Source organism: Xiphophorus couchianus, chromosome 23 (genome assembly GCF_001444195.1).
Source record: "Xiphophorus couchianus chromosome 23, X_couchianus-1.0, whole genome shotgun sequence".
Taxonomy (NCBI): Eukaryota; Metazoa; Chordata; class Actinopteri; order Cyprinodontiformes; family Poeciliidae; genus Xiphophorus; species Xiphophorus couchianus.
Window position 1 is genome coordinate 15158168 of NC_040250.1, and position 12634 is coordinate 15170801.

At 36.6% G+C, this 12634-nt stretch overlaps 2 protein-coding genes across 5 annotated transcripts; both read right to left on the reverse strand.

The window, feature by feature from the left end:
• Window positions 1–4082: 4082 nt before the first annotated feature.
• Window positions 4083–7272, reverse strand: ran (RAN, member RAS oncogene family). The gene is made up of 7 exons (XM_028008197.1): window positions 7175–7272; window positions 6210–6267; window positions 5981–6065; window positions 5109–5234; window positions 4825–5012; window positions 4560–4730; window positions 4083–4462 (listed from the first exon to the last, which is right to left on the reverse strand). Exons 2-7 carry the CDS (start codon window positions 6252–6254, stop codon window positions 4418–4420), a joined length of 660 nt encoding a protein of 219 aa, XP_027863998.1. The 5' UTR covers window positions 6255–6267; window positions 7175–7272; the 3' UTR covers window positions 4083–4417.
• Window positions 7273–7935: 663 nt separating this feature from the next.
• ndufs8b (NADH:ubiquinone oxidoreductase core subunit S8b) lies at window positions 7936–12619 on the reverse strand. Of its 4 annotated transcripts, XM_028008193.1 has the most exons (8): window positions 12369–12619; window positions 12220–12268; window positions 11670–11718; window positions 11529–11594; window positions 10796–10885; window positions 10184–10356; window positions 9887–10015; window positions 7936–9757 (listed from the first exon to the last, which is right to left on the reverse strand). In XM_028008193.1, the coding sequence occupies exons 2-8, from the start codon at window positions 12259–12261 to the stop codon at window positions 9626–9628; spliced, it is 681 nt and encodes a 226-aa protein (XP_027863994.1). In that variant the 5' UTR covers window positions 12262–12268; window positions 12369–12619; the 3' UTR covers window positions 7936–9625. The 4 variants fall into 4 exon arrangements, with proteins under 4 accessions (XP_027863994.1, XP_027863996.1, XP_027863995.1 ...); XM_028008195.1 differs by lacking the exon at window positions 12220–12268; XM_028008194.1 differs by lacking the exon at window positions 12369–12619 and having other exon boundaries at window positions 12220–12361.
• Between the last annotated feature and the right edge of the window lie 15 nt (window positions 12620–12634).

Genomic DNA, 12634 nt, shown 5'->3' on the forward strand with positions numbered 1-12634 from the left:
ACTAATCTTAGAGTACCTTAATTTTTTTTTTTGGTTGTACTCATAACTTGTTCAACACTTGTCACATTGTAACGAGAAAGGGTGATGGGATTTTTACATTTTATTTTTATTTTATTTGTAGTTGGTCAAGGGCAAAGATTAGAGATGGAAGATAAAATATAGGTTTACAAATGTTTTTTTTACAGGAAAAAATAAATAACTAAAAAGTGTACTTGCATTCTGCAGTATTTCCTGCAGAATTTCTGCCCAGATCTCCCTTGCAAATGAGATCTAGATCTCAAGAAGTTTTTGACCTGGTTAAATAAATAAAATGAAAATGAAATTTAGCCTGCCTGAGTCCGTACTTCTTAAAACCATCCAGTTACCCTACAAATTCTCAATTAGATGGAGATTTCTACTTCATACGGCCGATTCTAACACATGAAGATGCTTTATCAAAACTAAAGCATCTTCAAGTACACAAACTCTCAAACTTCTTGAAGTCTTTTTGAGGTCATTCTCCTACATACTGAACCTCTGGCTCGGTTTCAAATTGTTTTCCATTTGGGATTTTTTTGACAGTACCTTAATTCTTGCTACTCTTTACTGCAAAAACTGTTTTGTGGGTTGCTTTGGTAATTGTTGTCATGTTTCACCTCAGCTACAAATGTACCATAGGTCTCCTGGCTGCTTCTCTGATTAATCCTGACCTGTCTGCTGTGGTCCTTGGTCTTTCATGATGCTGTTTGTTAACTAATGTCTCTAACAATCCTCTGTGGCACCTAACAGCTGAAATGTAAAATGCTGTTTTATATTTAAATTACAATAACATGATAAAAGTTCAAAAAGCACAAATATTCTTGCAAGGCACTGTAGTTAATTTAAAGAAGCAAACGTTGAGTCACAGTCCCACTTTGGATAGCAAAACACTATATGGAAAGTCCTGGGGCAATATTTCAAAATAAGAGAAGCTTCAAAAAAATATAATGAAATTTATACAGGTATAATTTTTCAACAATGTTAATACATGCAGAATAATGATCACTGGTTAATTTGTGATTGCTAACTAGAGAACATAATTTCATGTAAAATAATGTAAGTTAATAATTTCACTTAAAATGAGGAGATTAGCTAAACTGGAGCCATTTGTCTCACTAATGAAGGAATATATTCCTCTTCAATAACATGAATTCAGCTGCTATGGTAAATGTGGGAAACTAAATCAAAGCTGTGTAACTCTCCAGATTTCTTCGGTCTTCTCTTGAACATCAGAAGAGAAATAAAACAAAGATCAGAACAAGCTTCACAACATACAGCAGTATTCAGTCTTGCATTCTTCACTTGCAATAAACACTAAAGATCGTTTTCATTCATAGTAATTACATTTGACAAGAATCAAATGTATCCTTTTGCATCTGTTGTTTTGTAGTTTGCATTACTAAACTTAAATCATGAACCGATTCTTTTGTAAATTACTGGCCCACTCATTTTGTTTGAACTTTTCTACTCAAGTTAAATTTTTTGTTAGATTCCCATTTCGATAACTTTTATCTATACCGTGTTCCAAATTATTATGCACGTGATATTTTCTCAGATTTTCTTAAATGGTCAATGCAAATGATGGTCAGTATAATTTTCAAATCACAAACTATTACAGTATAAATCAAATTTTACTGAACAAAGCTCCCAATGACAACAGTATTTTTTCAAAAATAAAAAAACTCAAAATGCACTGTTCCAAATTATTATGCACAGCAGATTTTCTAAACAATCTATGGATTATAAAGAACTGCAAAAGGTCATTCTTTGAATGTGCAGTAAAAAGTGGTCACATGTACTAAAATCAAAAGCTATTTCAATCAAAAAAATCTTAACATACTGAGTTACATTTTAACATAGGAGCCCTTCTTTGATATCACCTGCACAATTCTTGCATTAATTGAACTTGTGAGTTTGTGGAAAGTTTCTGCTGGAATTTCTTTGCAGGATGTGAAAGTGATCAGTCAGAAAGTTCATATACTTTGCTGAGGTCATTTTCACACCTTCAGGGACTCTGAAGGGGCCGACCAATAATTCTCTCCTCATGATTTCAGCCAAAAAAATGACTCCACCACCTCCTTGCTGACGTCACAGCCGTGTTGGGACGTGGTGGCCATCCACCACCAATCCACTACTGTGTCCATCTGGACCATCCAGGGTTGCACAGCAGTCATCAGTGAACAACAATGTTGAAAATTAATCTTCATGTACGGCTGGGCCCACTGCAACCGTTTCTGCAATAGTAGGTTCATGCACCACAAGCCTCTGGAGGATCCTCCACCTTGAGGTTCCAGAGGCACCAGCAGCTTCAAATAACTATTTGCTGCTTTGTAAGGGCATTTTAACAGCTGCTCTCTTAATCCGATGAATTTGTCTAACAGAAACCTTCCTCATTATGCCTTTATCTGTACAAACCCATATTTATTCTGAATCAGCCACAAATCTCTTCACAGTACGATAACGCTTCAGTTTTTGTTAAATATCTAATGTTTTCATATCTTGTCATACGGCACTACACCAGCTGATGATTTTCGTCAGCAGAGATCCTTTCTTTTTCCCATATTGCTTGAAACCTGTGGCCTGCTTTATAATGTGGAACATCCTTCTTAAGTAGATTTCCTTTAATTGAGCTCACCAGACAAACTAATCAACTCACCTCTCTGAAATTAATTATAGTGATTCAAAGAGCCCTGACACAAAATACCATCTATAAATTTAATAGCGTAACAAAAAAATTAATCTTTATGACACTTAAATCCAATTTGCATAATATTTTGGAACACGGTGTATACAGACTATAATTTTATTACAAACATTAACCTTATAATGTGCCTTCAGTGTTTGATTATAATGAAGTCATTGATATCTTGTCAATAAATATTTAAATCAAATATCACAATTTACATTACAGTATATGTAGAATAAATGATTTTGATGTTACAAAAGTATTGCCGTTACTTGACATAACCTGAAAGTCAAAACAAGATTGTCAAAAAATTTGTTTGTTTTTTTTAGTCAGTCTTTGTATTTACCGTCAGTAATTCTGAGAAAAGCAAAGCGTAGAGTATGCAACCTGATTTTAGGCATTTTTTAGTGTCACCTGAACGCACCATTCATAGTTTCCTGACAAGTATAGATGCAGTAACAGTAGTACGCCACCGTACCGTGATGGAAGTTTAATTTAAAAAGGCTTATGGTTTTAAAGTAAGATAAGAAACCAAACTGCAGCTCTTTCTTGATGCTGCACATTTATGCAGATGTTACAACACAATCATGTTTCTTATTAAAACAATTATGTCTTTTTTATTAAAATATGATTGTGTTAGATGGACAATAAACTGGTTTAGCGTCTCATTCAGTGAATTGAGTAAAACTGGTTAAAAGACATTACACGTCACATTGAACGAGACCAGTAAAACTGTTACGTAATTCATTATAATGGTTCAATGCGCAACGGAGGAAAACAAGAACGCCAGTGACACCAAGTGGACAGAAAAGTGAAACATCACTAATGTTAATGTCTAGAAACCAAACCGGCTGTTAAAATACCCAAAAACCATTCATTTCGGCTACAATTTCCCCATTATGAATTTTCTTTAAAGCAATACATCTTTTTGAGAAAAATACAATATTTCTCTGTGAATTTAAAGGTAGAAGTTTATGCAAGCAAATTATGTTGCATATTCAACAATGAGGTCATTTTGGATAAATGTAAGTTTCATACACATAAAAAAGAGACAAAACTGCTCACCATAGGGTTATTCCCTGGCACTTAAGTGTGTAAACATGTAAGTATGACTTACAAGCACAGATCCTTTCTTTCCAAGTACGTCTTTGAAAAGCCTTTGCCCTACTTAAACAACTGGGACACCCCATTCCTTAAGAACACAGTATAGACAGAAGGGCAAGGGCTGAAATGGGATTCAGCCTGTTGAACAAATTAAATATCATGCCTTTATTTGCCCATGCAGAGGATTACAACTGAAATAACTTTTACATAATTTTTCCTTTTGATATCCCAAGTCTATGATCATATCTAAAATGATTGAGGCAAGACAATTATATTATACTGAGAATGTTTTTATTCAAAGTTTATTCCCCTTAGTGCTTCCAGTACACCGTACAACAGCATTATGTGAGCTGGATATGTGCAGCGGAAGAGGGTGCTTGACGACGAAGAGAGCAGCATGTTGCCGTGCCAAACAACAACACTAGGGTGGGTGTGTCATACAGTGAAATTAGAACCACAACTTTTGCACCAAGTTTTATCTCTTAAGTTTTAAAACGAAAAATTCAAAAATAAAAAAAAATCTGAAAAGGGATTTTACAGTAAAGGGGGAAAAACTCAAAACTTTCTGTCCACAGCTGGGGGAGAAGGGGAGGGAAATCAGAAAACAGGTTAGAGGTCATCTTCTTCATCTGGGAGTGCTGTCTGTGATGCAACCTGGAAAACAAGAGAGAGTTTTAGCTTCCAGTTGGAGTGGTTTTGACGAGCTACAAGCAAGATTAAATTCACATCATAGAAACACATTTAGACTTACTTGAAGCTCTTCCTCATACTTGGCGGCAAGGGACGGGTCCATCTGGACCTCTGGGGGAGCGAGGGCTGGCATAGCCACAAACTCCAAGTTGGGATCGCCGATCAACTTCCTCGCTAACCACAGGAAAGGCTTCTCAAAGTTGTAGTTACTTTTGGCAGAAATGTCATAGTACTATGGAGAGAGTAACCACAAAAGACAGACTTAGACCCAATGAAGATTAGACCAGTCAACAAACTCTGAATAAAAACGGGAAAGCATTCATTACCTGCAGGTTCTTCTTGCGGTGAAACACGATGCTCTTTGCTTTGACTTTCCTGTCTTTGATGTCTACCTTGTTGCCACACAGAACGATAGGAATGTTCTCGCACACACGGACCAGGTCACGATGCCAGTTGGGCACATTCTTGTAGGTGACTCGGGAGGTGACGTCAAACATGATGATCGCACACTGAGCTGTTAAGAAATAAAAAAAAGATCAAGGTAACGCACTACACAAAGAAAGAGGCCAAGCCTAACTGCATCCAAGCTGTTTAAGATGTGGTTTAGTACCTTGGATGTAGTAACCATCTCTCAAGCCTCCAAACTTCTCCTGACCGGCCGTGTCCCACACATTATACTTGATGGGTCCTCTGTTGGTGTGGAACATCAACGGGTGCACTTCTACTCCCAGAGTAGCTATAAATGAAGACAAGTTGAATGAGAAATATGAAACATTTTCAGAATTTGGCCTGTGTGCATATTTAAAAGCCTGTATAGATAAAACAAGTCTGGTTTAATGAAGCAACTCAATGTGCAGCTCTATTTTAGAGGGAAGATGTTCATTTTTCCCACCAGGTTTTGTATATTGCCTCCAATATACAAGCTTTATTGGGCGATAACTGATCTGTTTTACCTAGCCTTCAAACTCCTATGAAGTCATTTGTAGAATATTTTCTGTCCATGTGCACCATTTCCAACTGAGTTCATGTATTTAAAATTTGTAATCCCAATTTGCTCCCATTTTGATTAATTTTTTAACAGTTTTTAAACTTAAGGAATTTAAACCTGGCTTAGAAAATAGTCAAATTTGGGGAAATTTACTTCATAAATACGTTTTAATATTTCAGCAGGTCATTGTTATAATAAAACCCTTACGCCTCCTTAAAAACTTAAAGCAATCGTTATATTTTGAATCATTTGTAAGAGTAACTGTGAACATGGGATGTCTATAAAGTCTAGATCTTTTATTTCCAGATATGAAAAGGACACTTGAATAACTTTATATATATTTAGTGCAGTAAAGTCTAGCATTGATGTTCTAGCAGTACTCATCACTGAGAACATTTAAAAATATACAAATGGCATCGCCAGACAGAAATGATCTGTATATTGTTTTCTGACTTCATTAGATTGCCTGGTGAACTTCATACAGGAATACTCACCGACATACTTCTTCTCAAACTCTCCTGTAATGTGTCTCTTCACAAAAGTCGTTTTTCCTGTGCCTCCATCTCCAACCAACACCAGCTGAGAGGAACAGATAGTAGTTAGTCCAAACTGGCTAGTACCGGTTCACAACTGCTAACTGATGAATGCCTCAACATCACCATTGGAGTCCCTCATCTAGACATAAAAGAGAATATAATTGCTATTATTGAGTCGAAAGCTTACCTTAAACACCGCCACAGGTACGCATTGTCCCATAGAGTCAGCCATAGTTGCGACTTTTCTGAGTTGAGGAAAAACAGGGCGGGATGGTCAGTTTGCACCTTGTCCGTTATCTCCCAGTTGATCATGCTAGGCTAACCGTGTTAGCAATTACATATTTTATTTATTTTAATTACACATCTAAAGCAATATTGAATAGATCAACAACGAGGGCTTTGGGTGGTTTGTTTAATGTTTGAGAAATCAGGCTGCTACACACACAACTTCTTCTAGCATGTTCGATCCCCGCTAACGTTCCGACACGCAACAAACGCAGTGTTACGTTAACGTTAGTGCGTCTGGCCTCAAAATGTCTCAAATAATAGCGCGTTCTGCATCCAAATTTAAGGAAAAATATTTTAAACTTAATCTTGGATGCGCGTTTAAACATCACTGGGCAGCTAACTAGCTTAGCAGCTAGCCAACTGCTGGCGTTAGTTTAGTGCGCCATATGACGAGCGAGCGCACTTTTTCTTGCTCGAGTGGAACAATCAGCCTGAAGAAGCAGCTAATGTGTTCCACACTGCGGCTAACTTTAATCATCATCAACAGTCCACTAGCTGTATAAAGACTGCTGTCCAAATTCAGAATATACGTTTTGAAAACTAAATAAATGCAAACACATGGATGCCAACAGTTCTGAAGAACAAAGCAGTGTTACGAGAGATAGCCATACATGCTAACATGTTAACATAGCATGGGCATGGAAGCCATTCTTTCCTACACGCTAGCGGCTAAGTTAACTAGCTAGTAGTTAGCACACACAGGACAAAAAAAAAATCGATGGCGTGATCTAGCTTTTCATACGGCAACGGCTAATGAATCCGATGAGCACCTGAAAGGTTTCGCCTGCTCTGGCTGACTTTCTGCGCAAATGTAAAGTTGAAATTTAGGCCGAGCCGCAGTGAGGAAGGAAAGTAGAGACTCACCGGTGTCACTACGAAGAGAGGAAAGACTAAATGGCTGCGTTCGCGGGAGATTCAGCGTGGACTATGAGTCAGTTTCCGCCCTGGTCATGTGACATGTGCAGCGGCAAATATGTACGAGAAGTGTTTATTCCACACACTTTTGCTCAAGTACAAGTAAAAATCTGCGGTCAAAGAAATTACTTAATTTAAATTAAAAGGGTATTTCGTAAAAAAAAGCTAATGAAGTACTGAGTATGATACAGACAAAAACATGAAGCTATGTGAAGATTTTGGTATTTCAGCTGCAATAATAATGCCGTAAAAACAACAATAACAACACTACTACTACTAATAAAACATTTTCAAAATAATAAATTCAGGCAGAGAAACTTATTTTTCTTTCCAATATAAAACGTATGAAACTAATACTGTATAATATAACAGGGCAAATACAATCTTCCAGCAACAATTTATATTTGCTCCATCTCCATATGACACAGCAGGCTTAACAGATAGAAACTAACAGTAAAACAACCAAGTGTGTGTATGAACAAGTGGTCTGACTGCATTTTATTGCTATGAAGTTAATAGAAACAAAGAAATTTGGAGTGATTTGGATTGTATGTAATTACATAAAAATTGTATGTGCCTGTCGTGGAAAGTGCCTTGAAATGTTTGTTGTGAATTCATACAATGTATGTAAAGTAAGCAGACTTTTACGCTTGAACTTACAAGCTGCCTTTAAAAATTAGTGCATCATTTCATATCATTAATTCAAACAGTCGTGGTTTAATATCCGCTTTATTCCAGTGGACTAAAAAGCTGTAATACTTTATAATTACTGACATTAGTTTAAGTTATACAATCAAAAAATATATATTACTGTGTCACAGTAATTGCTCTATAAAGACTGTGCAAAATTTGACATAAAACAGTTTAAAAACACAACACTGCTAGGCCAAAATAATGTATTAATGGGGCTAAAAGTAAGAACTTTGCACTAAAATCAAACTACAAAAATGTCCCACTTCTGTTTTGCATCAAAAAAATAAAAAGGGGGGGTTCTTAAACCAGGGGTATCCAAATTATTTGGCACTTGGGCCAATATTGTCAACCTGTCTTTAATTAAAAACCCAAGAAACTGGTCATTTAACAAGTAAAAACAGAAATATATACTTTTCAAAAACTAATTGCAATATTTTAATGAAACAAAATAATCTGATTCTTGTTGGGAAGGCATCTGATGTACTAACTTTGTGCAGTCAACTGTTTTCTATTTTCTTCGCTTAGAAAAAAGTAGTTAAAGAACACTTTCTCTCAAAAATGCTTGATCTACTTTGCCAGATTTAATGAATAGCAGGCCCCCAACCTGCTATGAGTAAGCTGGATGTTTGTGGTCCTGTGTAGTATGTGACTAAAATTAAAGCAAAAGGCAGTGTAAATAAAACACAAACATAGAGTTTGTTTTATTTAACTTTTCCATTTCAAAAAGATTTGAACTTGTCAGCGTAGATCTCGCCATAAACAAGTTTTGAAAGTGTCCGTCCGCATCGCTTGCCTGTGTTAGTACCAGTGGTGCTACTCTTGAAGTGTGATCGAGGGCCATGCAAAATTATTCCAAAGGTTGCCCATGGAATCAGGGCCGCACTTTCAACAGTCTTAAACCCTTGGGATAAGGAATGTCCAATTCATTATAAGAATCTGGTAAGATGCTGATAAACTGTGACATGCTTCATAAATAAATAGATATTTAAATAAATGCAATAAACCAATTAATTAACAATTAAGTAAAGAATTTGCATTCTTTACATCAAGTTAAATGTTAATGTGGATACTGCTCCAATTAATTGAACTAAACAACTGTATAAACAGCCGCAAGAAATAAAAAACATTCAATAAAGTTAACAGTGGAAAACAGCTTACGTCAGCTTAATAGAAAGCAGGATTATAATGTGAAACAATGGCATAAATTCACGTGGTTTAATGAGTCCAACTTGACCCTGATTCAGAGTGATGAAAGCATTATATTAAGAAGAGGAGTGGATAAGATAATGAATTCATCATAAATAGTGTGAATCAGTTATAAAAGGCAAGTTGACACCCCAAATGTGTTAACTGACATTTTTTCCATAAAAACTTAGCTCTGGCAAGAAATGTCCAAAAGACTTTATCCCACAGTTACCATCCTCCATGTAATGTCTTAAAACTGCCACTTTGTTTGATTAAAGTGGCAGTTTAACAAAGTGTTTGTTATAAGCTCATTGATACACTAAAATTATGAGCCATAGTCACAGCTAAAAGTAGGTCAGTAAAATAACATGATATTTTTCACCTAGCAGTGAATAATTTTGTGCATATCTGCAGCATGGCTTCAGTGCTTACCCCTAATTCACTTTTGCATCAGTAAGGCTACATGTAGCTATTTCTTTTATTGCATATATATGTTGAAATGTTTGTTACTGATGACGCAATTCATCTGTAAAGATAATCAGCCTGTATGTTGGCTGCTATCTCAGCCTCCCATCGGTCTCCATTGTTGAGCAGCTTCTCTTTGTTGTACAGCAGCTCCTCATGAGTCTCTGTAGCATATTCAAAGTTTGGCCCCTGGGTAAAGAATCAAATGAGAAAAGTGACTCTCAGGGTAATATGCAGACTATCCCAGAAAGATATCCCTTTTTTTTCTCAAGGGTTTGTTTGAGGCAAAACAGAAATACAAAAATACACTTTTCTCACCTCAACAATGGCGTCAACAGGACAGGCTTCCTGACAGAAACCACAATAGATGCACTTCGTCATATCGATATCGTAACGCGTAGTTCTCCTGCTGCCATCGGCTCGAGTCTCAGCTTCAATGGTAATGGCCTGAGGAGAAAAACAAAATGGCCAATAGTGGAATGAGCTAGATTAAATTTAGGAGGACTTTTATTTTTGCTTATAATTAATGGAATAGCCAGTGCTATAAAGAGAAGTCTTATAGATCTGTGATCAATACATTTTTGAAATTCAATGCATGTCTATCTTTTTGTTTACCTGAGCAGGGCAGATGGCTTCACACAGCTTACAAGCAATGCAGCGCTCCTCTCCATTGGGGTACCGGCGGAGGGCGTGCTCGCCACGAAACCGTGGTGACAGCGGACCTTTCTCAAACGGGTAGTTGATGGTGGCAGGCTCACGGAACAGGTAGCTCATGGTCATTGCCAAACCTGCAATGAATTATCACCAGAGAGTGAATAAAGGATTGGTGATGACTTTAATTGATGCACTTTTTAATTTAACAATTGTATATAAAAAGGAGAAAATCTAAGATTACAACAGCGTATTTTTATGAAAAGCTTTAGAGATTCGGTGGATTCATCTTTGATTGTCTGTGGCAGCGCCCTTCCCCTTATCGAGTCAAATTAATTGAAATCATTTTTAAATTAAAATGCATTGAGTATTTTAAGCTACGAACAAACTCAGAAGCTGTGTTCATCACTGGGTAAAAATTTGCAATGAGCAACAAATCAGCTTTCCCTACACAGTGAGCAGTTGTTTAAGTTAAATGTTGGTCTTCTTGTGACATTTGACAAGAAAATACAAATTTTAGCTTCAACTCCATTGCATGAATCAAGTAATTCGCCCAGAAATAACATCAGCTCTGACCTCTGAAAAGCTCAGTCCATAAGAGGGTTGTTGCAGCCCGGTCAGTGATGGACCTCAGGTCAGTTGGCTGCTCCTGGGCATTTACATACTCTACCAGAAGAGAAAATAAATAAATATGTGGTTAGATAATCTGTTTGCTTTCTTCATTTTTCCTAAATATGGTAAAAGTATATACATCCTTAGGAACTTTCACATTCTTCCACTTTGCACCCACAAATATCAATGCATCTTAGTCAGACTTCCTAACATACTTGCAACAAAAAGATGCACATTTAACTGCTGTAAAATTAAACACGTGCTTTTTATCCAGTCTGACTTGAGCAATTTTCCAAAAACTACAATTTGCATGTGTGCAAGTATGTAAACTACATATGCATACTGTATTTCAAAGAAAACCCGAAAGAGCTCTACAGTAATACATGCAGTAAAATATAAATAATAATAGAGGAGAAAATATAAATATTTTACTTTGTAGCAAAGTAAAATATATACATTAAAAAGACAAAAGCTATAACAGAAGGCCATAGTTACAGGGAAAGGGAAAACAGAATAAAAACAACCAAGTATCACTTTCTTACCAATTGCAAATGATGCACTGTTTTACCATATGTGGGTCATTAATATGAAATCCCAATAAAATACAGACAAGTTTGTAGCTGAAACACGACAACATTAAAAAAAAACAAAAAAAACTACTTCTTTAGTGCACTACTGTATTTAGTCCAGTACTTACTGTAGCCCTCTCTCGGTGTGCTAATGCTAAGTGTGCGCATAGCACCAGAACCATGTCCAAATGTGCCTGGAGATGCACAAACACGAGGTGAGTCAACGTCATTTTAGCACACATGCATGTTATTATAATGTGGTTTAGTACCTTTCTTCGAGTAGCAGTGCAACAGACGCAGACTTAGTGCAGCAGACATCTGATTAACAACAGAGGGTCAGAAAACAGAACATACAAACAACAATCGCAATGTAAAAACCAGAAAACTGTGAAAACATCAGAGAACCTGCAGGTAAGCAGAGTGCCAGCTGAGGACAGCCCTTCTGTAATCTGGCGCCCCAAATCCCTGCTGTATGACATATTCGCGGAACGCCGGGAGAATAGGAAACCAGATGTACGAACTTGGTTTTAGGATGTTTCTTGATTATAAACCAATTACCACCATGTAGTAATTTTATGTGAACAAAAACGACAACGAAACGGTAAATGTATTCTTTCTTCAAGCGTAAACAACATGTAAGAAGAAAACTGCAGCTATTGTGGTTGTTGTAGCGATTAAACCAGGTTTAGGAGGTTTTTTTGTTCTTTTGAAGACGGACTGAATGACGCACATAAACACATGACCCAACATCGCTTAATTTACTATAAGGCTTTATATTTACGTTTTTCAGGTAAAACGTGTTTGTAAGTCTACTCTTACTTTGCTCATGAGTCGCTTCTTCCCAGTTGTAGAGCTGATCATTTTAGGTCTATTTGACAACAGAAAACGAGCCACATTTATTCAGCATTTCTTGGTAAAAGTGTCAACTAACAGCAACTGTTCAGTTAATAATTTTTTATGGTACATACCTCTGGAGCGAGATTTGTGATTAACTCCACGGTCCCTGAACTGCGCAGTTTTAGAAATGCTGCATTCAAAACGGCTCGTTTATTCCCCTTTCTCTCCGAGTCACAATATCTTTACCCTGTTAACCTTTTGACATTTCCCCCTTAATTTGTTTGACTTTTGACACTGTATATTTGCAACGCAGCTATTTGGCAATGCAGTAGGAAGGGATTTTAAAATCCTTAAAAAAGAATATTACCCCTTTTTTTTTTTTTTACAAATGTGTCAT